Below are 27,857 nucleotides of genomic sequence, written 5' to 3'. Positions count from 1 at the left end.
GACTGGAAGAGAAGCTGAATGCAAACTGGAGAAATGGGTTGCTTTTCAGTGCCCTTGTCTCCCTAATCTTCTGTTGTGAAGTTTTGTAAAAACTGTTGAGAAAAGCCCTGGCAGAAGGTGAAGGTGGGAATACAGAGAAGAGTTGTAATTGAGACTACTGAGTTCAAGATCAACAGCCGTGAGAAATTGTCTAGGAATGGGATAACAAGGTGCTTCCCTTCTAATGGTATATTCACTTACAGCTATTTTTCATGGTGGGAGTAGAGGGAGAAAGTACATTTACATCAAATATTTCCTCCCCTTTTGAGAATTGGGAATAAATAGAAAGTGAGTCAGGTTGTTTCCATTTTGCCAGTTGTTGGGAAGGATCTGTCCCATCTATGTGTGTATTCCATCTATATGTGTATCCTTTAAAAATAGCCAATAATCAAATTAAGTAGATTTGGTTTTTAACTCTGCAAAGAAGACATGAAGCATTCTGCTCTTATGCACTTCCAGAAGGATGCTGAAATTCAACTTAGATTTGAAAGGATGGTATAAAAGAAGCAACCACATGAGTGAGTTTGTTTCGTAGCCTCAGTACAGTTGAGGACATGCAATTCTGCAGAATAAATTACCAGAAATGGTAAATCTTGGCACAGCATGTAAAACGTGATGTTGTATAAAGTTTTCTTTAGGGTAGGATTCATTAAAAAATTTTTGACAGATGGTGTCCACCTCTTCCATTTGCTGCCATAGAAAACTAGTATTTAAGGCTTTAATTGTAACACAAACTTACTTTAATGCTAACTGGCTGTGGGAGAAGCAGAGCTGTGGGATCTGACAGTTGTAGAATATCAGTGAACTTGGTAGAAGCTTGCAGGCTGGGACCTGGGAGCTGCTGTTTGGCTATCTGGGGTCCTGCTTTTCACATAGCTTCATTGGAACTGTGTGCCTGAAACTTAGAGGTGGGGAATGTCGTGTATTTTAACTTCCAAAAATGGGCTGTAGTGAGAAAATACTTACCACACATTTGGAAATATGTCAGATTTCCATACTTTATATTTGATTCCACTACAGGAAGAGGTCAGCTTAGAAATTTTACTGCTGGTTCTTATCAATTCAAGATGATTGAGTCACAGTCACACTTGAGGTATTTTTTTGAGCCAGGATAAGCTTTTCCGTTTTCTCTTCAGTTGCCTACTCAGCTGTTGATTATTCAGAGTTTATTTCACAACATAGCAAGTGAATGCTACACCTGGCTGAAGTTTTTTGCATTAGACTGGATAATGACCTCAAAATGCCATCACATTGAATTAGTTCTCCTTTCTCATGCAGTTCTTGATGACATCCCCTTTTTAGCTGTGTTCACAGTGACATATCGGTTGGCACAACTTGCCCTTCCTGCAGGCCATATGCTCAACATCTCAGTCCCTTGCTGGATCACAAGCATTTTTGGCTTTTGACAGATTTTGATACACTTTCAACAGTCTTCATGTAGTTTCATTTCAAGCAGTCTTGCAAGATCTTCTCCATATAGTTGCACCTGCACTTTTTCTACACCTACTGCGTATTTGCAAACTGCTCTGGAAAACTGTGCCCCTATAGAACCACAGCATTACATTCAATTGCATCAAGAGTCCTCTTCTAATTTTTTTCCTCTTGTTCCTGTTTCTTTAAATATGGTCTTTCTACATGTTCTCAGTCTGGCTGGGAAAGAGGGAACTTTGACCACTTATCCCAGACAAAATTATATTTAATAGAGGAGAATACTGTCTTGGAGGTCCATCTGAAGAAATAGTTTAACCCAAGTATACTCTTCTTGAATACTCATGCTATTACAGGAAAGAAACCATGTGCTGTGCTTTTTCTGAATTTTGATCTTGAATGGTGGCTCTTCTTATTTTTAGCACTTGCTTGCTGTTCCAAATGTTAGGTTGTCCCATCGCTGGGAATATCTCAAGTAGGTAACCCAATATACTTGTTAAAATTCATGCCCCTACTGGCTTTCAAGTGACATGTCCTTCAGAAACGTGCTCAGTTTCTGAAACGGTCACAGTGGTGGTAGTGTGGATTTCATCAGTGATCCCGTAAAGAAATTATGTACAAGTAAACACTACTCCTCAGAGCAGTCATGCAGCTTTGGACTTCATCCAAAGCTGGAAGAAGATGGATTCTTCCAGCAGCCCAGGAAGGTTGCAGTTGCCACTTCATTATTTAAAATCCACTATGCAAGTGGGACCCTGCTGAATACAGTTTGAAAGAAGGAGCACCTAGGCCACAAGAGTGATTTTTCTTTGAGATGCAGTCAGGAGAGACTCCTTCGTAAATCTTCAATCTTCTGTGTGCATCTTACAGTGCAGCAGTGGTGGCTGCAGGACTGACATGCTCACTGTGAAAGCTTGGAAATTTGTTGACATTCCTGGCCCCACAAGCTCTCCATCATCCCAGAGCTGTCAAGATAAAACTGGCTGGCGTATGCTTTCCAAACTAAAACACCTTCAAGTGCACTTCCTGCAGACAGCAGTTACTCTTTATCCCTCTTGCAGGAAGTGAATCTCAGAAGAGTAATGGGTTTGTTTCTAAGATAATTATCTTCTCAAAGTTTGTTAAGTACCCTCCCCCTACTCCCCTCAAAAGCAGGGGGAAAAAAAAATCTGTCGAAGGAACAAAGCAGCAGTAATTGTCTGAGCAGCCCTGGGACATGGGAGGACAGGATTAGCCAATCTGCCTGATGTTTTCTTTACCAGAAATATTTTTTCTGTATGCTGCTATTTAGAATATGAAATGAATCAACCAACTTGTGAAAGCTGCAGGAAAGAAGTGGGGGTTATGGGGTGGGGGTGGTGTTTGCTTTGAGTTTTTTGGTTGTTACTGCACTGTGATTATTCCTTGCACCAAAACTGGCATATCATGGTAATTTAAGAGGAATAATAAAATCTTCTCATAGTTCCCTGGGTACGGGGGAGCAAGGGGGAAAAAAAATGTATGAAAAAGCAAGTTCAATAGTATCAGGAATCCTATTCATGTGTAACTTTTTGGGCTCTTGACAATTTTACTGTGCCTAATGCTAAGTATAGACTGCAATTATAATATATGGCTCATGCTCAAATGTCAAGGTACTATTTTGGGCTCAGTTTCTGAAATAAAGCAAATCCAGTCAGAGTAGTTAATGAGCAGAGAGGAGCCTTTTTTTCTGGGAGAGTAAGTCATAGGAGAGTATTTCATATTATTGCATGTGGTCCTGTGCTGACGACCTGCCTGCATCTGACATGGGCTTTCACTTGGGTTCTATCCTCAACCCTAAGGGAAGTCTCCTGTCATTTTTTTCCCTGATGTCCGCCCATATCACAACTTGTCTGTTCCTGTGCCTCACTTAATTCATCACTTCCAGTGCTTGCAGGCAGGCAGTATAAAAGGTTGATGGGCAATTATATTCATGTCAGCAGTGACAATGGGTTTCTTCCTATTCCTGATGTATAGCTCCTTTCGTGTTATGAATAGAAAAAAAATTCTATATTTAGTAGGCTTTCAGTGTTTGACAAGAAAGAGTTTTTGAAAGGAAGTGTGTGTAAAGTGGGTAAGTTTAGTTTACTTTCTACCACAGAACTCTTGAATTACTGTCTCAAGCCATGTTAGCTGCTTGAGATGCTATACTGTGAATTTTAAAAATAACTATTGGCACACCTCTCACGACTTTCTGAAGAGGTGCAGTCATGTTTGTAGAAGTATTAATTATACCATCTGGCAAGCCATAAACACCAGGCTTTTAGGAATACATTTCCTCATAAACTTGCACAGTTTTCCCAGGGAAGACCCCTATACCACTACAACCATGGCTTTCTAGAGGTTTCTGATTTAAATTATCACATTCTTCTCCCCTCTCTAGTTCAGTTACTACCAGCTGGAGCTTCTAAACCCTTGGTTCTAACCAAGGTCCCTGTGCTTCTAATTGATTACATTTTGGCAAATGTTCAGCAGTAACAATAGTTGTCATATAGCGCCTTTATTCCAATGGGATTTGTTGAAACTCTTACAGTTTCCTTTTCCTCTGCTGTTGCAGCAGTGTGGGTTTGGTCATAAATGACTCAGTGCAGTTTTGCATAGTGAAGCAGGTGTGGGCAGCAGCTGTCTTCGTACTGAGGTGTAACTGAAGTGTCTTGGAGCTGAATAATCCATCTTTTCCTCCTATAAAAGTTGATTGTAAGAACATAAACTGAAAATCTTTATTCAAATTCAGGGCTTATTCCAGGTTCATAAATCCCCCCTTCTTGTTTGGTAAGGATGACGTTCTTGTGAGCCTTCCTTTATCATAGCTTTTCTTTGACTGCAGGAGATGCATACCATTACTCTACTTTGGCAAACCCTGTTCATGGAATAAATAAAAATGTTTTGGGTAGATTCATCCATTACAGATTAATGTCAAGGGAAAACCTTGACAGAATATACTGTGGAACCTGTTGTGTTCAATTTTTGAGAGAATCAGAGTACTGTCTGCTTCTCAGCAAGTGTCTTCTTTAATTAATCTTAGTAGATAATGCTTCTTTGTTTCTGTTTAAGAGATGATGATGACAATCAGTATTGAAGAGCAAAACTAGTTGACCTGGCATCTTCACTTGCAGGAAGATGCTCTGTAGTCTCACATAGATCTCCCTTTTCATTCATTTGAATGTTAAGGCTTCATTCTAGTTGCAGTTGATTCCATCAGACAATAGTACTTTTATTATTAAAAATAATACTTAGTATTATTTTAGTACTTACTTTGTAGTACTAAGTAAGTACTTACTTTGATTCTCTTTTTTTTTTTTTCAAGTGTTAAATAGAAAAAAGAGAATCAACATTTTCATTGATAAAATCACTTTCTGTATGACTCCTGAGGAAGTGGACTAGTATGTTCCAATCTGCATTGACCTGAACAAATCAGTATTTGATCCTGTATTTCTTAAAAGCTCTCTGACATTTTCAAGATCACTGGGAATCTTACTAGTGTACAAAGTATGTGAAAAGAAGGTTCAAAAGGGAGCCGGCCTCTTTTCTTTAGCATCCTATGACCGGACAAGATGAATGGGTACAAATTAAAACACATGAAATTCAATCTGAACACAAACCAGTTTTTGCTGTGAGGGTGGTCAAACACTAGAACAGTTTGCCCAGGGAGGTTGTAGAACTCTCTGTCCTTGGAGATGCTGAGAACCTGTCTGGATGTGGACTTTGGACAGTGCTGCTTGTCCAGGGGGTTTGGACCAGATGACCTCCAGAGATCCCTCCCAGTCTCAACCATTCTGTGATTCTGTTAAAGCTCTCCAAGGAATATCTGATCTATAGTATTTTCAGAGTTGATACAGCAAGAGCAGCTATTTCATGGAGTAATTCTGCCGAAAATGAGCACAGTAATTCATGCTTCTTTGTCAAAATAAGTATTTTGACCAATTTTTGCAGCAGCTTAAGTGATTGCTGTTACCAAGGTTACTTGAAGGTATTCCCAATGTACTAAAAATTTGGTATGACTCAGTGAGGTACAATTACAAATAATGTAGCAAACAGAACTGGTATATTGGGGGATGAGGAGAGATGCACTAGAGGACCTCTTCAAGATACATCAAGTACTGGTACAGCTTTACAGTTTATCAGTTTATTCATCCCGGTGTTCTAATTTGTAACTTGAATTTGGCACAGTCTTTAAAACGTCTATTCTTCCTTCCAAACTGCTACTCTTCAGTTTTTTGGTTGGATGTTGGGGTATGTTGTTTTGCGGTTGGTTTTTTTTTTCCTTTAATCCGCTTTCAGTACAAATTGGAATCGCATTCTGGTTTTTCAGTCTCAAAAGAGCAGAGTAAATATAAATACACTGTGTAGCTACTAGTATTCACATTTCGTTTTGTACAGTTATTTCATGTGTCAAAGGCTGCTATGTAGCTGAAAGGTCAGACAGTCCCTTCTTTCAGCTACCATCATTGCTTTTCAATACCTTCTTTTCTAAGCATTCATGAAACCTTAAGTGCTGCTGCTTAGATGCCTTAGGAGTTGCCCTCTCCCATCATCTGGAGTTACAGCTGTGCTTTTGGTGAAATATATGAATAGACATTGGATTTTTCCATGAAATTGACCTTGCTTATCTAATCTGAGTTCTCTGATGTTATAGGTGGTCTTTAAATATACTTGCACTGTGTAGGCTCCTGTTCTGAGCAGCCTTGGCAACCAAGCCAGGTTGATATATTTGGGCTATATTAAAAATAAATCTACTTGCTGCTTCTTAGAAAAGCTATTGAAGGATTTTTTTTTAATGAGAAAAAGGGTAAAGAAGGTAAACATGCTTTTTAAAAAGTATTGTTTATACTACGGAAACCTGACCTGAATACTTTGCTTTTAGAAAAGGTGAGAGAGCAATAGAAGGTGCCCATCACTTTTCAGAAAGTGAATTTTAAGTAATTGAACAAACTTCCAAGGTTTTAAAAATTACTTTTATCCTGAATTGGTATGAAAATAATATTTAGGTTGTGAAATCCCCTCATCTTTTAGAACTGGAAAGGTTTGAGAGTGATGGTTATCAAAGCTTTGAGAGCAGCACCATCCTGGCAGGGCTGGCAGCCGGGTGGCTGATGCTCTGGTGGATGCCAAACAGAAAACCAGCAGGGACAGGGCACATTTTCCTTTTTTCCTTTGAAAGTTGAGCAAAATATATGGAATCTGCAAACATTCTCTTTTTTTACCCCCTAAGCAAAAACTGTGTTTTCAGACACAGACAAAAAAAATCTGCTGGCATCTCTGAGACAAACCCTTGGCTTTTAGAATGAGGTGGGTTTTAAATCCTCATGAGCGATGTGATCTACAAAGCATTATTGTTCATTTTATACAGTTTGTTGGTCAGATTAGTTATCTAAGAAGTAACTGTCTGAACAAGTTGCAGTGTTTTTCCTCTGCTGCTGCTCTTTATTTAAAAGGTTGCTTTTTGGATAGGAATTTTTGTGTTGTGTAACTCTTACTTTAAGTAGCAAAGAGATACCAAGTTTTGTTCATAATACTTGATGATAGTTTCTCTGTTCCACAAATTACTCAAACAATAGTTTCCTTATTCTTTTACCTCCTTACCTGACTTTCTGGAGTGCATTTTTATAATTTCCATTCTTCTAAAAGAATGAAAATGTACACGGATACCGGAATTTGTAACCAGATATTTCTTAATCAAGCAGCAAGTTAGAGCGCCAGTATCGTGTGATCATTTGTTGCCTGATGGTAGCAGTACAGTCTGATGAGATGAGGTGATACCATTACGCTAAGCTGTGTGGAGGGATTTGTCATGTGGCCAAAATAGTGCCACTACAGGTTTTTACACTATAGATGAGCCTGAGCCCAGCATGGAGGAGCAACTCCTGCCATCTCCCCTTCTCTTGGCAGAGCAAAAAGGTGCCTAGAAAGGTGCTTGGGTGCAAGCAGAAAACAATAGGATTTCCTGAAAATACTTTGCAACTTTTATGTATAACTAGAAGACAGTGGCTCTCTCATACTTGGTGATAACTGAAAAGAAAGCACTAATGCCATATTGTCAGGCTTATTACCTCAAGGGATTTCTGAAATCCTTTCAAAATGTACCCAAACCTACAAAGAGATGTGCAATTGTTTATTTCTCATACTACTACTTTGCATCCATCAATAACATTGCACAGATCCTTAGAATGAGAAATACAGCTTGGGAAAGGTAAACCAGAGGTGCTATGCCTTTTAGATACTTCCAAGTTAGGTTTAAACTAAGTCTGTCCTCTGTGTGGAAATACTGAGATGAGAAAGCACTGCCCAAACCTACACTTTTTTTTTTTTTTTTTGTGAGGAGAGTACAAGACACTCAGCAGTAACTGGCTGATCTTTTAAGCTTGTCAGAGGACTTAGAAAATACAGTCTGTGCTACTTGTCTGATCCTTAATCAACCATATGCAGTGAACTGCAGTCCCTGAATGTGTTTGGTAGTACTGTTTGATATAACTAATTAAAGTGAACTCTCTACCCCACTAAAACATCACTAAGTTTGAGAGAGATGCTTTAATTTTGTGAAAAACTCTGTAAGAGAATTAATTTTTTGACACTGAGCTTGGAGCATGAACTGAATTGCCAACAAGAGACCACTGATGCTGGAGCAAGTGCCACAAAGGTGATTAAGGCACTGGAGCATCTGTCATAGGAGAGATTGCAAGAGCTGGCTCTGTTCACCTGAATTAGAGAAGACTTGGCTGGGGGTGGAGGGGGGCTCTTAACAGAGTGTATAAAAGCCTTATGGTGTGAGGGAATGAAGAAAGAACCACACTTTTCTTAGTGTTGCCCACTGACTTGGGCAAGTGGCAGCAGCAAGAGTACAGCACTTTTTTTTTACTCTGGACAGTGATCAAAGACTGGAGAAGGGTGCCCAGAGAGAAGACTTCCCTCTCGTGGGTGCAGAAGTCTTGTTGTTTTGCTCTCAACACTGTATTAACTTACTAGTTACATAGAATGACTTCAGTTGTCTCAATGTCTGATAGGTTATACTTAAGTCTTAATTCCATATGAAGCATATCCAAACAATTTGCCTTTTTATTTCCGTCCTATATAGGTTCTGGGAACGCCTACAAGGGAGCAAATTAGAGAAATGAATCCAAACTATACTGAATTCAAATTTCCTCAGATTAAGGCACATCCATGGACTAAGGTGAGTCTATATGATCTGAATAATAAAGATGTGGGCTGAAAGTAAAGTTGTTCAGCTTGTTCAGTGATTTGGTGAGTTTCAGTCTAAACTGGGTGCTTTTAATTAAGCTGGGGACCTGCAAACTTTTGATGTAGCTGAGGAGGAGATATTGTAACAGTACTCTGTAATATCTGCTGGTCTGGGGGTTGCCTGTAGGTGGGTTGGTTTTTGTTTTGTTTTGATTTTTGATAATGGTGTGTGTGTTTCTAGCAGTTTGCATATTCTACATATTGTCATGCTATCAGCTGATATGCACAAAGGTCACAAGGAAATGAGGAAAGTGTTCCAGTATGTATGTGGCACTTTTTTAGTGCTGTAAAATAGTGTGATGAGGGCTAGCAGTCACTTTCTTAAATGCTTCTCTCATAGGTATTCTGTTTGTACTTCTGTGGGTGTGCTGTACAGTGGAGATTTTTTATCTTGGAGTCGCTTCTTAAGATGTCTTGTTATCTAGTTTTCATAAGGAGACACCAATGAAATACACACAAGACAATATTACAACCTCCATGACCAAAGAGGAAACTGCTAGTGATAGTCTTTCACATATCAAGCAAAGATGAATATTTTACTTGGGCAGAGTAACGGTCTTTTAGTCAGCCTCTTGGGTGTGGAATAAGTTGAATATTGAATCTCAAACAATTGAAACCTGGGTAGTTAACATTTCTTCTTGCTGCTTGAGAAAATGTCTTTTATAGTCACAGTGTATTTCCATCTTATCTCAGCACTCAGGTTTCCTTCTGCTAAGAAAGCAGTATCTGTGTGTGGAAGGGTTGCATGCCTAGCTGAGCACATGTCCTAGGCAGATTCTTTTGGACCAAATACTCTGTGGCATTCTCGGTTAGGTCACAGTTAGTGTTGGAGAATTGTGCTTGCAGCATAGCTTCTTATTCTCTCAAGTAATTCTGCACACAGCTCTTCCTGATATCAGCTGGGTGTAGAATAGCATTCAAACCAATTTATTGCAATTTGGTTACATGAGATTTCATTTATGAAATCTGTACTTATTATACAAATGCTAAATTTAAAAAAATATATTGCCCAGCACAATGCTGGTAATGATGCCTATTTTCTTATCTTCTTGGTGTATTACTTCTCAAGATCCTTTTCTTTCAACGTTTTGAGCATGTTGAGCTATGATAGATTTAAGTAGTAGCATTACATAGAAGTGGTTCTTCTTACCCAGTTGTATTGATATAACTGATGACATGTCAGTGGGCACAGGCAATCCTCTCAGAGCTTCTCTGTCTTAGAATTGAATAGTGACAAAACCCTCTTCAGAGCTTTGGCTTTGAATAAACAGGAGTGACTGAAGAAGTGAAAGTGATAATGTTGTTGTTTGTGTTTTTTTGTTAGAGCTGTGTGCATAACTAGACTGGTACAGCTAGTTGCCAACAGGACTTGAACTTGCAGCTTCAGAAGCACAAATCTTTACCATCTAATCTAAAGAATTACTGAAGGTGACAGTAGATAAGAGGTGGTTATTTTTGTTGAGCGGTTATGACCAGAGGATTCAGCTGACAGAAGGATTTTTTTGTACGTGTGAAATAACTTCTAGGCAGCTGCTTTCAGCATGTTTGAAAGAGAAGTACTGAGAATATAGTCACTCTTTTCTGTAAGCTCTTAGACACTAAAGTATTCTCCTTGTTTTGTGCTGGGTATTTGTCATTGGTATTTGTCAAAGTTGGATTTGTAGTCCCTTGCTGGAGTTAGTTTCATGAGATTGAGGTGCCCAGTGCATATTTCTATGCAGTCTGGAACTGGTTGTTTCCAGGCCATTAGTCTGTACAAAAGTAAGGTCTTGTTTTCAGGGAACTTCCTTTGTCTGCAAAAGTGTGCATAGATTTTCTTCGGAAGCTGTAGTATATATAGGTTGCATCTGAAATTCTGTGATGCTGACTTGTACTGGATGTATCTGGTTCTGGTCTGCTCTTTTAGATGTTTCTGGGAGGCACTTTCCTACTAAGTATTATGTTACTTTCCTACTAAGTATTGCTGTGATGATGTATAATTGCTACACTTGATGTTAGCTACTTGTGAAGAATGGTGGCTGGTGCTATAGTGCAATATAATATATTCTGGGTTTTTTAAAGAGGCAGAAATTAACTCTGAAGACAGAAAAATTTATGAAGGAACATTGTTTTCTGAGAATCAATTCTGGGCTAAAATTGGAATTTTGAGCACAAGTTTTATGGATGCTTGAAGCCTAACTTCATAGATGTATCTTAGGCTTTTCAGTAGAAATAAATTGGTACTATCCTAATGAAGTATTGATAACTTCCTTCTTAAATTATGAGAAGTCTAACTAACACTCTAAAAACAATTTTTCTGTGCTGCAGCAATAGTATGCAGCAGTATTTGCAGTGCGAACAATTCTCAGACTGATTTTTCAGTTTCAGATTTGAAGTAAATTTGTAACTTAAGAGTTGGAGTCTCCCATTATAAAACTCAGAGACCTCTCTCTCATCTCCTGCACAGTTTTGTGTTGGCCAAGCATGTGTGTATTTTTATACCAGTTCACATGCATGAGGCACGTGATGATGGAAGTTCAACATGTCCCTGGCTAGTGAAAGAAAAGGGAATCTGAACTTTCCAGGAATCTCTCAAACCATTCTTCAGAAACAGGGCTTCCCTCTTCTTTTCCTCTGTCGCCTATCCCTACAACCCCAGCCTCAACAGGAGGAATCTAGGACATTTTGGTGCTTTGGCAGGGGGGGGTCCTTTTCAGAATACCAGTATGTTTAGTAACTTAGATGTTATTTTCATCCAAACTTCCCTTTATTTTCACTACATATAGAATATGTTATATTCATAGAGGTGTATCCTACAGCTTCAGGTATATCTTGGGCTGGAAAACCTGTCCATTTTTACTAATGGTGTCAGCTCATTAAATAAAAGTTGCTGCTCTTTCTGGATATTTGCTGGTATTGTTCTTACTGGGTCATATCTTTGCTTCTGTGTCTTTCACCACCTCAACTCCTTGAGCCTTCTTTCTTTGCAGAAGTGCAGTCTGATCTGTGCTACTTATCTTTATACTTGTTTCTGTTCTTCTGATCAAGCTTCATCTATACCATGTAACTCTTTATATGGTTAACATATGACTATATAAAGCCTAGGAGGAAATCCAGGTTTAATTAGTGCAAGACTGTAAATCACAGGGCTGTTAAGTTCAGCTTTGGTGATTTTCTGTGAATCTTTTGGCCCTTTTTGGAAAGGAGCAGGGACAGTGGGACAGTCAACAGAAGGTCTAAAGGCATTCTTCATAAGCTTGTGGTAGATGGGTGTTGCTTACCATGGCCCAGTTACAGCTGCCCTTTATCCTGGCATTACTCAGGTACTGCTTTCAGGTCTCAGATCCCTGGGATAGTGGAAATCAAAGGCAGTGCTAACTTCCAGAAATACATAAAATGTCCAGCTGTGACAGGCTGCCTTTCTTCTTGCATCTAGCTAGTAAAAGATCTCGTTAAGATTGTAGTAAATGCAGTAGAATTATGTAGTTTAAGCCCTTTCTGTGTGGGGAAAATTACTCTCTGGGATTTTTTCTTTTCCCCACCTAAGGATACTGCCACATGTTTGCCAGTACAATGTCAGGATAATGAAAGATATGTATGCATATAGATGTCCATGTTTCGTGATGCCAGAACAATATAAGTTCTAACAGCAAAGGCAGTTTTCTTTACTTAATCATAACCTCTGCCTTTGTCTCCAATGTATAGACATGGAAACAGTTTCTACTCAAGGCAGCTCTTAAAAATGGACAGTGAGTCCCTTCAGTGTGCTGTGGTTTGGTTGCCTTTGTTTCTTCTGTTCTGAAAGTACTTGCAAGATTTTTCAAACATGGAGGCATTTTTTGAATATACTTTCGCTGAGATAAATCTGAGTGTACTCAAGAGCATAGCCTTTTTCACCATCCCCAAATCTATACTTAGCTGGTGCCTGGACAATAATTTCCAAGTCAGTGTTCAGTTGGAAAAAGACAGGAGTCATTTGCCTGACAGTGGAAGAAACAGGGAGAAAAACTGTCATGTTTAGATTAGTTTTGAGTATCTCTGCCCCTCTGTTTTGCACTCTTGTGGATGAGTACAAGAGGACTTTTCTCTGCATTGCTTTGCCTTCACAATAAATTTGTGGGAGATGTGGGCAGGATCCCTCCCAACTTTGTAAGCACTTCCTTTTTGTTTTGGGGGCTTTTTAATTATTTGTTACTGTTCAGGGTGGTTTTTTTGTCCATGTCTTTAAGCCAAATGGTTTTAAGCACAGGAATACAGTGTCTAAGATGAGACTTCAAACTCGAGCTCATCCCTTCTGGCACTTTTCCAAAACTGTTGGCCAATTCTGGCTGCAGCTGAAGTTGTGCAGAACCACAGTTGGTTGTGCTAAAGAGTAGCTTTGGCTATTGACTTTAGAATTCATATTTCCGCTTACATTATGAAGTAATTTCTGCTAATACTGTAAAATACTTGCCTAATATTTAAGTCTTTATATACTCTTGTGTACGTGTATGTTCTGTATATATGTTTTTCCCATACTAATCACTTTACCTTGAATGCTGAATAATTCTGTGCTTGTAGCAGACCATCCTGTTGCCTTCCCCGCACTCTAGGATGGGGATGTAGAACCTGCTCTCTCTCATGAAAGTTTTTCCACTCTCCAGAACTGGTTTTATGTCTTCATCCTGTCATACTCCTGCTCTCCTTGCTGTTGTCTAGTTTTAAAGCAGATTGTTTTGCTTATAAGGCTTCCAAAGTGACTGCTCATACTGTGGATTCAAGAAAGAATACAAAACAGTAAAAGGGATTAACAGACAGCTCATTTTGTCACTTCTAATTATAACTGATGACAAAAATGTAAAAACTCTTCTGTCAGAAATCTTGTAAGTGGACTTGGATTTAGATTTAAGATTAAACTGCAAGCTCTTCTTTCTGAGATTTAAGTCTGCTCTTTTGTAGAGGAACAAAGATCCAATGAGGATGAAATGTTTCTTTGGTTGCAGCTCCATAACTGGCATTAAGTTCATCATGGAGTTGGGTCAGTTCTCCGCCTTGCACCTGCATATTCCTGAAATGAAATTCCCATGCTTTGCGTGGGCATAAAAGCCTCTTGAACAGCACATGTTCAGGATTTGGATCAATTTTCTTTACCTGACTGACCATTCTGCCCAGACTGCAAATGTTGGGACAAGGGACCAGAGCAGACCTGCATATCCAAAAGGGCAGAACTCTCATTTCCAGCATGAACCGGACTTGATTTATGCCTGTTGTGAAATTGTGCCCTGACCTCATTCTAAAGCGTACAACTCTTATTTTCACTTGATGTATTATGGCTTTACAGGCAAAGAGTGAAAAAGCTCTGCTGGACACTAACTTTAAAAGAAACAACGTTTTTCTGGCAAGTTCATATTTGCCAGCTCCTTTTGTAGCAGCAATGATTTTTGACAGTGTAAATCTCTTATCTTACATGGCTGAGAAAAGAAGCCAGGCTTGCTGGGTGCTAAATTGCCCTGCCTCTGCCCAATTCGTATGTAGTAAAGAAGGTACTGCCTAACAGTAAATGAGTGAGCACTAATGCTTCATTAAGAAAGGATTTAGATCAGTGCAACTCGGGAAATCAAATGCTAAGTTTAACATGTCTTCTGCAGTGTACCGTCTGTTTAGCCATCCCACTGCAACTCATCTGTCTAAGGTGTTCATAGCAGCTGTCCCAGCAAGGTTGAGAGCTCTGAGGTACATTTTTGGGGGTTCTCTCTCAGAAGAAGGCAAGCTCTTTTGTTCCGTTTAGCTTTGTTGCTTTTCTTTAGAGCTTGATAGAAGCAGAGCACATGCACTGGGTAATAAACATGAGCTCGTTCTGTTTCCACAGGGTCCTCAATGGAAGGAGCCCAGTAAAAAGTCTGTGGTCTCAACAAGAAGTACCTTTCAAGACAGGTTCCTGGTCCTGTTCCCAGTTCTGTGTTGGCTCATTTGTAAGCCACTTAACCCTTCTTCATTTTCTTTACTTCATTTTCTCCTGTCTAAGTGCCATTGGACAGGAATTCTTGACTAATCAGGCATTTACTATTTCTGAGGTGCTTTTAGAAAAAACACAGAGGAATTTAATTGGAGAAAGAAGCTGGGGGACTTATATATATATTTTTAGAATATCTCCCAACACCAGTGCCTCTTTTGTGGACACTTTTTAGCCTCCATTTTTTTATCACGTGAGTTTTGCACACTTCAAAGTAGCCAAATGGCATATTTCAGAAATCCCATGCTGAAATTCTCAGGCGTTTGAAACAAGACTAGTCCCAAGAGCTTCAGATGCAGCCTTGGTGTTCTTTGTGTCAGGTGGAGATTGGTGCATACATTTCTGTCCTCTGTGTGTCTCTTCCCTCTCCTTTTGTGAATATGTTGTTTCTCATGAGCCTTATTGTGTTAAATTTAAGTGATCAAAATGCTGCTTCATAGTAGTTGTATTGAATGATAGCATTTTTTAGAAGCTGATTTGCGGGTTCTGTTGTACATTGATGACTTGGCTTGTAAACAGTACAAGCTTTTGGTTGAAGGAAGGAGCTTTCTCTCTTACCTAAGTGTTCATGTGCAATAAAAAAACATGCTTACAAACCAGAAGGATGTGCACAGACTGTCAGCCTTGAGTCGGTGGTGTGGGTGGTTCTTGGCAAAGCATGTGAGTCTGAAGCTGGTGAGGAAATTTTTAACCATGGTGTCACAAACTTGATGCATTAGCAACAGATGTCATTTTCCTAAGCCTCTGCTCTCTTAGGTAGCACAGCATGCAGGCAGTATTCACAATCTGCATGCAAAACGCACAGTGGTTGATGGCATGAAATCATGTCTTTTAATATACGCTGGCTAGAAAAGCACCTTGGTGTCACATTGTGAAGCTTTGGCTTTGGGGCTTAATTACGCCAAGATGATGGAGCTCGTGTTGTGCATGGAAAGTTTGTTTGAGGAATGTCATTGAATTGAAAGTCAGAGCAACCATTCTGTTAAAACAATACTTAGCTCTTGCCCCATGTGGTTTTATTTGAGAGCTGAATGCTGATGTGAGTGAAGTGAAATAGGAGAATTCTGAGCTTTCCATCCTTTTTCTTTCATCTTTCCGTATGTGCAGAAAAATAAAATTCAGAAGGGGCGTAAACTCCACTACACTGGTAGGAGCTATTTCAGATTAGTAACATAAAATGTGACTGCTCTGCTAGTGCACAGAGCCTTCATCTGAATTCAAATCTCTGGGGGATGAGAGCTGTGTAGTACACCAGGGGCACTTAAGCCTGAAATGTTGAAGATGGTGGTAGTTCCAGAAAAAATGAAGGGGGAGTAACATAAAATGTGCATTGATAGCAGCTCAACTTGAGGAGAGAGGAGTGTGTCAGGCCTTGCTGACTCGCTGTTATGGTCTTGCTATTTGAGCACCACTAGCATGCCTGAACAAAGAAACAACTCACGCTGGTCCCTCAGCTTTTTGGTGAGGTATAGATATATTGGGATCTGAAAGAGGGTGGGAAAAAACCAACAAAAGCACCAAAAGTTGTGGCTTTGGATGAGTCAGCATTTCCACTTGACATGATCATCCAGAGATTTTTGTAACTCATCCAAAAAAAAGCCCCAAAGAAAAAACCAGCAACCTGGGTCTCAGCCTGAAATTCATTTGCTTTGCAGAAACAAGAGGTTTTGAGTTATTCAAGTGCAAATTTTTCTTGAAGAATATTGTATGTAAAACTTTTTGTTTGCATTTGTTTATCTCCAAAACAGGTTCATTTTTTAAAATGAAAACTTGAGCCTTCGGTCCCTCCTGTGGACAAATAGCCTTACACAGGGTCTTGTTTCATTTTAGAAAAATGAACTGCTGCGCCGGTGGGGTAGTATTTGATTGCTTTAAAAGTTCCTGTCAGTGTTTTATTTTTGGTTTCTATTTTGTTTGTGGACTTGCTGTGCCTTTTGCCCGGCCGTATTTAGTCTGCATACTAAATGTTAGTCTACCCAAACACTTTGTGCACTTAGCTTTTTTTCCCTTTTTTTTTTCCTTCCTCTTTTTTCTTTCCTTTTTTTTTCTTTCTTTTTTTCTTTTCTTTTGCTTTCACCCAAATGTATTTTAGACCAAGACAGACTTTGCTCCGATGGGCCGGATTTTAGTCCGTGCACTAAATTTTAGTCCGCAGACTAAAAATAATCCGCGGATTATTTACTAAATTGATTCCCTCACTGAGAACTACACAGACTTTAAACTCCTGCTGAGACATATCTGCAAGGAGCTTCATGGCTCACCGGTCCCCCTGTCTATCCATCCTCTTGCCCCTTCCCACCACAGAGCATCAGCCCAGCATTGCCTTGGCATCGGTGCTCTGTGGCATGGAAGTGCTGGCATAGCCATTGCCATGGGTGGCAGCTGCTCGTGTAGTTCTTGGTGGGGGAACTTTGCTGAATGGGAAGAGCTAAAAGACCATAGAGGGCATTGCTTTTATTTCTTAGGACATTATTCAAAAAGGAGGTGGGAGGGGACAAATTGAGGAGAAAAAAATTTCTTAAGTAATGGGTGCGACGGGTATGAGGGGGAATAAACCCGCAATAGAGAGAAATTCAGTCCATACCCGCACTCCTGAGGTGGTACGTCCAGTTCCTGAAGAATCCTAAAGAGAGAATGCCAGCAAACAAAATCCAGTGGAGGGGGAAGTCAATCCAAAATGGACAATAATCCGCGGCGGCCTGAGGTACTCATAGTGTACACAAATTAAAAGTATCCAAATTTAAAGTTTAGATCTCAGATTTTTACTTTGTCTTCAGCACAAATTGCTAGGGATTTGGGGTTTTTTGAGAAAAACCCAAAACCATCCAAAACTTTACACTGTGTGTCTGGGACAGATTTACAAGTGGGATGCATCTTTGGATACAAACTAATCTGATCACTTGGTTCTGTGGACATTTCTATCCAGGACCAAGGACTGAAAATGCTTTATTACGGAAATTTCAATTACCCTTTTAGTTCAAGTTAGAGTTTTGATTTCAATTTTTTTTTATTTTTTTAGTAAATGCACTGGCATTGGAACATAAATTTCATATAGAAATGGTTCTATACTATGCCTCACCATTGCACAATCGATTTTTTGGCATACACTGTGGTGAAGTTGGACTTGCTGCTATGGAGACTGATGTTTAAAGTTTCTAATTGTGTAAACATTTACTATGTCCCCCACACCATGGATTTCTTATAATACTGGCTATATTTTTCCTTGCTGGACTATTCTCTTTTGGATTGACTCCCCCTGTTTGGATTATTTCACTGCATTATCATCTTTAGGACTCGTCAGGAACAGGACATTTCACCTCAGGAGTACGGGTATGTACTTAAACATTTTTTCAAATTACTAGGCCTAGCCTTGGAAAAAAAAAAGGGGGAGAAATGGTAGAAGTGGAATAATTGAGTTCAAACTGCGTCCTTGAGGCAGCAGCCAGGTGAATGTAGCACAAGCTGATAGACATGAGGTGGGCACAGACCTGTAACTTGCTTCATGTGTTAGTCACCACTTGATGCAGGAGAAGGCCATGTGAGGCCTCCTAGTATCTATATTTTTTTTCCCCTTTCTGGTTTGAAGCAGTTAGGGCAGACTTCGGGAACTGCCTACCCCAAATGACTAGTTCCAGATCCAAAGGCAGGCTGAGCAGTTCATAACAGAGTTTAGGAAACATGTTAGGGTTTCAAGGACTTGAAAATGAGGAGTTTTAGTGGACAAGAAAGTACTACTTTTTTATCTGTGTTGGATTTGTGACTGTCTGGCTACTAATTTTCTCAATATAAGGGCTTGTCATCTTTAAGTAAATAAAATTGTTTTCTTTTTAAAATCTGTATAGTGGCTTATATGTGAGCTGTAATGAGGAGAAAAACACAGCTAAGAGTGAAGTACTAAAGTTTCAAGCTGTGATAAATCAAACCTGTTAAAATATCACTGTGAAGGTGCATGAGGGAGACCTCAGTAATTTTACCTCACGTTAAATACAGAACAACTTCACTTCTGTGGGTTTACCTCAAGACATACACATTTGTGCTACTTACCATGGGGAGGTGGGGGGAAGCCAGAAGGTTTTTTCTTTTTAACTGGAGGCAGTCTTGGATTTTGTTCTGGTCAGGCTGTGACTTGGGAGCAGTAATTGCATCCACTGTGTGCTGTGGTCAACAATCCAAGCTCCACCAGCAGCAGGCACAAAGCAGCTTCTGCTGCTTCTTCAGGTGGCCCTACACTGCTAACACAGTGGTCAGTACAGGCTCTCTGCCAGCAGTGTTAAGCTAAAGCCTTTCTTTTTGTTATTATAGGCCTTGTGTGAAAACTTTTTTGCAGTTTGTTTTGCAATAATCTGGTAGTAGGAATGAAGTCAGATTGTTTTGTACATGGCTCCTCTCCCCTAGTCAGTATTCCTTGCCACATGAGTTAGTTAGCACATCATACCTTCAGCAAATCCAGTGCTGCTGGCCCAGCTGGGTACGAAGGGCAGGAAATTTCAGTCCCTGCTGAGCTTGGCTTTTGTGTTTAATATATACCTGGTTTAAAACCTCCTAAAGAAATGCCTGTGCAAATTTCTCATGTGTGATTAACTAGCATGTCATTCACTGATTTTTGTTTTTAATCCTTGGTGCTGTGTGGCTTGAGTTCACCTGCAGTGGTGCAAAGGCATTTTGTATTACTTCAGTTTTCACCAAAATTGCTAGCATCAGAACTTTATGCTCATGCCCACCCTACTCCCTTTACTCCAGACTGCATTTTTACCTGCAACACAGCAAAAAACAAGTGCTTGAGGAGGCCATCCAGGTCATGTACATGATTAACTCCTCTTTTGCTTATAATGGAATGAGAAAGGAGAGTGTGGTTTGCAGTAGGTAGAACTATTCTTAGAGGTTTAAAACAAAGCTGCAGTGAAGAACTGCTTTTTGTAATCACTTAAAGTAAAAATCTGTTAGACTAAAATAGTTGGTTTTCTTGACGCAATTTTCAGCTGTCCTTACAAATACCAAATGTGCAGGAATTATCCCTATAAACTTACAGAAGTAGCTTGCCAGAATAAGGTCACAGAAGGAGTAACTTGCAAATTGGAGCTAGACATTTCCTGCACCCCACCCGTGCTTTCCTTGTTTTTCTCCAAAGCTGAACAGCAGCCTCCATAGCAACAGTCTGACCTGCCTGCCTGCAAAAGTCCATGTTAGTAAGACTTCCTTCACTAGCCAGAAAAATCCCAACCCAAAACTATAGCGGGGCTATAGTATTATATTTTTTACATCCAGTAAATCCTGCTCATTTGAACCTTCTTCCCCACCTTCACCCCATATGCATGGCTGGTAGCACCTGTGTGTGTTTGTCACGATTTTTGAATGAGTTTCCCCTTCATTCTCAAAGTTGTTTTTCTGAGTGCGCTCTCATGAAGTCTCTTGCTGGCATTGCACTTTCACTCTAGTGCAAGGCGTTGCAATTAACCCTTTCTCAACCCCAGGAATGGATTTTCTCACACTTACTTGCAGGACTTTGATTAGCACAAACTGTTTGTTCCAGCTTGATGGGCAATGAGAGGTTTAATTGCTCTGACTTGCTTCTGGTCGACAAAGAGATGAGACCTAGCCAGACAACCTGTTTCTCCTTGCTTGTTTTCCTGTTGTCCCTTCAGGTCTTCCGGCCCCGCACTCCCCCCGAAGCAATTGCGCTATGTAGCCGCCTGCTGGAGTACACCCCCACGGCCCGCCTGACTCCCCTGGAGGCCTGCGCGCACTCTTTCTTCGATGAACTACGGGACCCAAATGTCAAGTTACCAAACGGGCGAGATAAACCTGCACTCTTCAATTTCACCACTCAAGGTAGCCCGAGAGGAGGAAGCAGCAGGATAAATGTTGGTTGTAGTGCAGATGTTACTCCCTCAGAAGTAAAAATCTCTTAAGTGATACTAAGTTAATGAAGTAGTTGCATAACCAGCTGTCCATTTCAAAACGAGATGAAAGGGTCTTGAAGTTACAGGATTTTCAGAGTCTTGATTCTTCCAGTTCAATTTTGCTGAGGTACTGAGAGTAGTGGTTACTGGATTGTATCAGGAAGGATTGCATGTATATAGCATGTGTCTGCAGAGTATGAGTATGAATAGCTCAGTGTCTGCAACTGGGCTGATGGCATTGTGTGAAATATCAGTGGACCATGCAGTTTAAAATATCATTTGGAGATGGTCCTGCTTCTTCACACCTGAAATACCATAGTCGAGTAGTAATGCATGTTATGTTTGGCAGGGAGCTTTGTAGTGTTGCTGCCCATTTTGGTTCTGGATGCAAGATAAAGATGCTTTATTTTCCAGATTTTATATGCTGTACAGTTCATCTGGCATTACACTGACTCAGTCATTTAGAAACTGTAAAAATAAATGTACAACTCACATTCTTATTTGAAGCCAGGCTGGTATCAGATTTTAAAACCATTCATCTATTTTTTTCTCCAGAAGTCAGAGATGTAAAACTGATCCCCCCTCCCCCCCTCCCCGTATAGTTTTGCCTGCCAAGACAGAACATAGGAGAAGTATGGCACACAAATATGCTAGTAATTAATTTTGGAGGACTTTTTCTGTTGTTTTTCTTTAAGTGATTAGCTGCCATCTCTCACCCTTTGAACAAGAATAGTTCTGTATGCATTTTCTGTTGAAAGTGTAGAACACCTTTTGGCCCAGTTAGCATCAATATCATTTTTCAAACTCTAGTGCATGCTGTGCCTCTCTGCCAAAATGTGAAACAGCTCTCTCCTTCAACTTGTGGAGCCTTTTTATTTAAAAATATACAGGCCATGTATGAAGCATAAATGCATTAAAGTGGTCAAGTAAATAGCTTGTGCTTCCACATCATGTCCTCTGTGGTGATTTCTGCATCTGTTGTTAGAAGTTAGAAATTCAGTAGTTATGTTACAACTGCTTCCTTGTACTCCTGGATTACCTTTTGTTTTGCCCCTCTAAGGCCATCTTCAGTAGCTAAAATAGTTTTGATCCCAGTATTTCAAGGCAGTTTCACCTCTATTCTTTTTGAAAGTATTTATTAATTGTTTCATGATGACATTAAGGTTGAACTTACCTACTACATGAAAATAAGATTATTAGAAAGAGTTGGGAAGTTCTATAGTGAGTCAATTAAAAATGTTTTTCTTGGGGGAAAAGCAGATATATGTATTGGTAGTGTGTCCCTGATTCACCTCATGTAGTGTGGAAGCTGAGCCTAATGCTCAGGCAAATTTAGAGCTCCTCTTTTGCCATCCTAAGGAGTTAATATGCCCTCCCTCACACAGAGTCCTGGGAATGGTAAGAGAAAACAGTTCCTTTGGAGTGATTTCCTTAAGATAAAAAAGTCAAATTTCTGTCTGTCATCTACAGGTGCCGGTTTTACCATCTGTAAGGGCAAGGCAGGACACAGGCTGATCATTAATGCATTTCCAAACAAGTTCTGTTGCAGGTGACCAGTCAAACTCAAAAAAGCCCAAAGTGGTGTTGTTTCTAAATACCTAAATACATTGCTTAGAGCAGTGATTGGAAGAATTTCGTAGTTGATAAATGTACAGCAGATCTGACTGTGACCTCAAGATATACAAGAAGCTTTTGCTCCTCCAATGACTACTGTCCAGTCCTTGTTCTCTGGCCTTTAATGTGCAAGGTTATATCAAATTGACTGCTACAGAGCAGAAATCCCAACTGGGAAACATACCAGATCATTAGATGGATAATGAGTCATGTTAAGTCATCTGTGGTAATTTGAAAAGTAATGAAAGACAATTTTGTTTTAAATAGCCTTTGTTTTCAACAGGCAGTATTAAGTTCTAGAAGTGTTTGATTTGGCTGTATCCAGTTGCCTGAAACCCATGACGTAGGAGGTGACTGCAGAGGGCTTGAAGGCAAAATTGTTAGAAGTGACAAGATAAATCTGACTATTAGGGCACTGGATTGATTTTCAAAAAGGAATTAAACATCATACCAAATCTGCTGACCTGAGCATTGATGCTTCTCAGATAGAGTCTAGAAAACGAGCAATGAGGGTATATGGAAGATGAAGATCATGGTCTTTGGCAGCCAGCTGTAGTTGTGGGGCATGTGGGTGTTTAGAGATTAAATCTGTTGAAGAGAGCATTGTCTGGTCATTAGTGATGTCTTGCCTGTAAGTTTCTCTTAATTTAAATAAATACTATATGCTAATTGGGTTTTGGAAAAATTACTTTGGCTAAGGAAGTTATCTCTACTAAGCACAGAGCTGCAGTTAAGTTAGGCTTTTAGATCTGCAAAACAAAAAGCAATTTTTTCTCTTAAAAGCCAGATTTTCAAATAGTCTGAAGTGACTGCCATTTCCTAAACTACTTGTAGCATGTCAGCAATTGTGCTGCATCATGCTGCTTCCATGTTGGACACAGAAGACTGTAAAATTCTTTGAGTGATTCAGCACTTAGGAATGGTTATCATGCTTCTTGAAGATAAAATACTTTTTATTGAGAGGGGAGTGCATTGGGAGTTTTGTTTGTATTTTTAATGACCTTAGCCTGTGAGCTTTAATCTCTCTTTTATTTAGAGAGATAAATGTATGTGTTTATGTGTATATATAATGGAAAGTTTGTTATTGTGACCAAAAAAAAATGGCAGAAGAATAATTTTTCCAGGGAATTCTTGTAGTGTTGATATATCAAGTATAATAATACTGAAAAAGAACACTGCACTGTTTCCCAACACCAGGCATTTTCTTGTGTTTGGGGAATGAAGGTGATCTGATCTTCTAGTAAAACTGGACATTTTCATTCATGCTCCTTCTTGGACAAGTTAAGTGATTGCAGATGGTATGATTTGATCAGCAGAAAGCCAAAGGTGTTCTCCCGGCTGATGTGGATGGGTCTCATAAATGAATTGTGATAGCTGCTCTGTTCACATCATGATATTGAAAACTTTGTTGGGATTGCCTTGACCACAGTAGCTTCTTGCAGCTATATTGGTTTTAATTAACCCAGCCTTGAGTTGCACATTTGTTTTCCATAACCAGGCTACAGTTGACCACACTGCCAAGATACTGTGAGGGAAAGCACTGAGGACAGAGATTCTCATTATTTTGTAAACTGAAGATAATCACAGGTCAAGCTTTCTCCACAGTATTGCCATGTCTCATTCTTACAGATAGGATGGCTGCAAAAATACATTATAGCAAAAATTCAAACAACTTCTCAAGCAAAGCTGCTGTTGAACCTCAACCAAGAGACTCCACTTTACTTTGTTTTTATCTCCTCTGAATTGGCCTGCTCCTCTTAAAGTTCAAGACATGCAGAGTATGCTGAATTTTAGAAACTTCATACCAAGAAAGATAATGTGAGGTGTGAGAAGGGAGCAAAGTCAGTCTTCTAGTCTCTGTGACAGTTCCTTAAGGTAGCTTCAGAGAAATGGTTTCACTTGCAGTAAACACAACAAAAAGCCATTACTATTGCCACAGTACAAAAGGATGTGTTCTCACAACATTAGATGAGGGAGGAATGAGAAGGGGGTCAAAGTGCCCTTGCGAGGGTGTTGTTCTGTCTAATAACTGGTTCTTGGGCTACAGCAACACTGACAGTCTGTAGCTGCACCTCGAGGCATTGTGCAGCACCAGAAGGTAGCAAGTGGCATGGAGTTTCCTTGTTTTAGTTCTCCTTTTGTTTGCATCACAGCCCATAGTGTTTTGAGTGATGAGCAGAAAATAATGCAGGGCTGATAGAAACTTTCGAAAGAGCAACATGAAGAGTAGGTTCCCAGTAATAAGAGATTTGAGAAACAGATTTGGAAAAATTACTAAGGGAGCAACATTTTCTAGCACAAAGCAGATAATACGCAAGATAGTATTGAAGTATAGGTTTACAACTGGTGTTCAGTTTGACACTTCAGGATTCATGTTTCTTCAGCTTATTTTTCCATTTTAAATGGAGATTCAGGAATTCTGCATTAACATTATGAATATATGAATTCTTAATTACTCCCCTATGAATTGAGGATTTTGTATTTGTACAAGTGCTGTGAGTACTGGGGCTTTCTATAAGGACTACATGGGTCTGCTTAGACCTGAATGGAGTATTACAAGATAGTTTAGATGGGTGTTGCAGGTGGTGTAGCAACAGTCTGAAAATGTGTAGTAATAAGAGGCTTGTAATCGGGAGAGTCTTCTGCCTTTCACCCTCCCAGCAGTAATGAAACTTAATGTAACAGCAGAGGAAAAAAAAATTCAGCAAGTGGACTGCTTTAGGCCCTGAGTTTAAAGCTAGCATTAAAGAAAAGCAATAACCTCTTAAAAATGAGCCCAAATAATTTGAGACTGTGTCCAAAAACCCCTCACAGAACCCATGCCACGATTTGGCTGGGTTTCTGTACAGCCTGAGGTATCTGGAGGTCTTGTGTAAAGAGCTGTCTGTTCTTTTCTCATTTCTCCTCCAGATGACCTCCTGGAGCTCCAAAAGTCATCAGTCTCCTTCCATGAGGTGACTGTTCACATCCTTCTTACTGGATGTTGCTTTCTCAGGAGACAGCCAGTCACTCCTGTTTCTGAAACAAACAGGATCTGTCTTGTCTGAGCTCAATCCCGCCTTCTGTGAGGCACTAGATTGTCTTGAAAGGGTGACAGAAGATTGTCATTTGTTGGCAGTGTGTTGCCCTTAATCCTCTCACAGTTGTGGCTGTAAGATGCCTGTTTCTCATTCTAATGCACATTCTGAAGCTATATTAGATTTGGAACCTAAAAGACAACTATTTTTTCCCTGGTTAATATCTTCATACAGAATAATTGCATCATTTTGTTGTCCATTTAAATTGCCCAGATGACCAATTCCCTTTGCCTTTCCCTGTCCTTTTAAGAGATGCGTTACCTCTTCTTGGCCTCGCTCAAGGAGACAGCTATGAGAAATTAGTCTTGGGTTCCTGGGTCATTGAGAAAAAAATGATGCTTGAGTGAGCCAAAGAGCTAATCCCTGAAGCTCTTGGAGCAGCTGTTGCAGCTGCTTGCTTGCTGAACCAGTGCCCAAAGCAACACCACTGTTATCAGCCTTTTCCCTGGGACTGATTGCAGGTGGGCTTGTAAAGAAGGGGATCCTTCTCCAGTGCTCAGAAGGAAGCAGAATTATCAGGCCATTAATAAGGTACAGGGTTGGCTGGTTCTTTGCTCACTCCCAAGCCACTGTCTTTCTCTAGGAAATTTCTCCTTTGCACCAGTATCTGTAGTTTTGGCAGTCTTGCTCTGGAGACTGCCATGCTAAATATCACTGTGGCTTCTTCTTACTGGTTGGCAAAGAAGAAAATGTAACGTGACCTTGGGCTGTAAGGGCATGTGTTTCACGTGAGGTGCCATTACAGGGAGAAACCCTAGGAGCTGTTCCTGTATGTGGCGCACTCTGTGGATGATAAGCTAACTCTATTTGTTCCACCTCCCCTCTAGAGCTGTCAAGTAACCCAACTCTGGCTTCGATCCTCATCCCTGCTCATGCCCGGAACCAAGCAGCTGCTTCAACCCCTACAAATGCTACAGCAGCCTCAGGTGAGAACATGAAACTCCCTGCCTCCTTCCCTCCCCACCCTTGCTCACACTGCCCAGGCACCTTCCCTCTGCTGAGGCCCACGGGCCACTTCAGCCCGCAGAGTGAACAGAGAGGAATGAATTGTTTCAGTAGCACCTGAACCTTGGTCTTGGTAGGTGGTCATATGATTATTAGCTGTGGTCACCATCCCAAATACCAACCCAGGACACTCAAACTTGCATTTGATTGCTTAATTTGTTGGTCCTTCTCACTCAGACTTACACTATTAAAGAAAAAAAAGTCATTATCTCACCTGTTCTTTAGCAACCCTTGTGGATTGGTCTGCACCTAATTTGTGCTCTCAGCCACTGAAATTAACACTGAGTTGGTGCATGAGCTGTGATGCCTAGAAAGAAGAGAAACAGCTAGCTCAGAGCATGTGGCCTCTATGTAGTATGGATGAAGAGGATTTTTCCCTAAGGGTGTTGGCATCTGAAAGTCTAGTTAGGGAGTTCAGTCAGCATACTCACTGCCTCATCTTAGTAGTTGCAGTTGCTTCCTGCTGAATTTGCTTGTGTCATCTTCAGGCACAAGGCAGATGTTTTTGGGTTTTGGCCAGCACTGACTGAATTTTTTCTTTTCTTCCTGGTCTCTCTGGTTTCTGTCAGAAACCTCTTAAAAGCTCACTGTTGGCATTTAGCCACTCCATATTGTATTCTGTTTCCAGTGAAAGCTTTAAAGCCTGGTAATACCAGTTGGGATGTGACAGAGGTGATTCAATACATGGCATTCTTCCTCTTGAGTCAGCCCTGATTCAGCATACCAGAGGCTGTCTCAGGGCTTGAGCAACCAAAGCCAGGCTGCAAAACAGGTGTGCTTCCACATGCCCTGCATGCAAGTCAGCCCCACACCCTCAAGTGAAGTGTTTAAAAAAAACCCCAAAAAATAAAACCCAAAACAAAGTAAAAAAACCCTGACCCATCCCATATTATTGATGTCAACATTTTTAAAGCTTCTGTTTGCAAGCACTGCACTGAGTTGGGATGTGTCCTCCAATTTGTGGTTCAAGACCAAAAATAATATCCTTGCTGATTGGAAAGAAATTGTGTGATTAAGTTCAGTATTGGACAGCTTTGAATTTCTGCAGTTGGTTGTGGGAATGTCATCAGAGTTACAATGCTTATTTTAATCTGTTGTGCTTTGCATGCTAATGCTACACTTAGCAAGAGATTTTCATACAAGGGGTCCCTTCTTTCTCTATACCCCTTGCACCTCCCAGAGCAGTAAATGTTGTTACGTTCCCCAGTAACTGCTAAAGCAGTGTGGGAGCAAGTCTCCCACCTAACCCAGGGCATCCTGATAGGCAGGAGACTTCTCTGCAAAATGTTTGTGTGTGTGACTAAGCAGTACAGGTTCAGAAACTGCTTTTCTGAGTGGCGATGATGCAGCAAAATATAGCTCTCAAAGCAATAATGGGAAGAGCAAATATGTAACTGTAATTCACATTATTAGTGTGTAAATTGTTCCTCTGTCTAGCAAGCAGTGGCAATAAAACACATTTGTTGTCAATTACCTCTTCTCTTGAGGCAAAAAGCTGTACTTGCTCTAGTAATGGAACCTGGCTTTGCAGTGGGAGTGTGTAGCCTTGCTGCTCTGGCATTAGTAAAT

At 40.2% G+C, this 27,857-nt stretch overlaps 1 protein-coding gene across 2 annotated transcripts in view; it reads left to right on the top strand.

Annotated features, from left to right (window-relative positions):
- GSK3B (glycogen synthase kinase 3 beta) overlaps window positions 1–27,857 on the top strand; it is a 148,556-nt gene that overhangs the window by 110,048 nt on the left and 10,651 nt on the right. Inside the window, exons 8-11 of one of the 2 annotated variants that reach the window (XM_062515510.1) lie at window positions 8,558–8,653; window positions 17,984–18,022; window positions 20,335–20,521; window positions 26,111–26,209. In XM_062515510.1, coding sequence (XP_062371494.1) covers window positions 8,558–8,653; window positions 17,984–18,022; window positions 20,335–20,521; window positions 26,111–26,209 — 421 coding nt within the window. The remainder of the gene's footprint in view (window positions 1–8,557; window positions 8,654–17,983; window positions 18,023–20,334; window positions 20,522–26,110; window positions 26,210–27,857) is intronic. The other variant, XM_062515511.1, reaches the window with a different exon arrangement.

The sequence above is a fragment of the Cinclus cinclus genome, chromosome 2, assembly GCF_963662255.1.
Source record: "Cinclus cinclus chromosome 2, bCinCin1.1, whole genome shotgun sequence".
Lineage (NCBI taxonomy): Eukaryota > Metazoa > Chordata > Aves > Passeriformes > Cinclidae > Cinclus > Cinclus cinclus.
The sequence above is the reverse complement of the archived record's forward strand: the minus strand, read 5'-3'. Positions and strand labels throughout refer to the sequence as shown.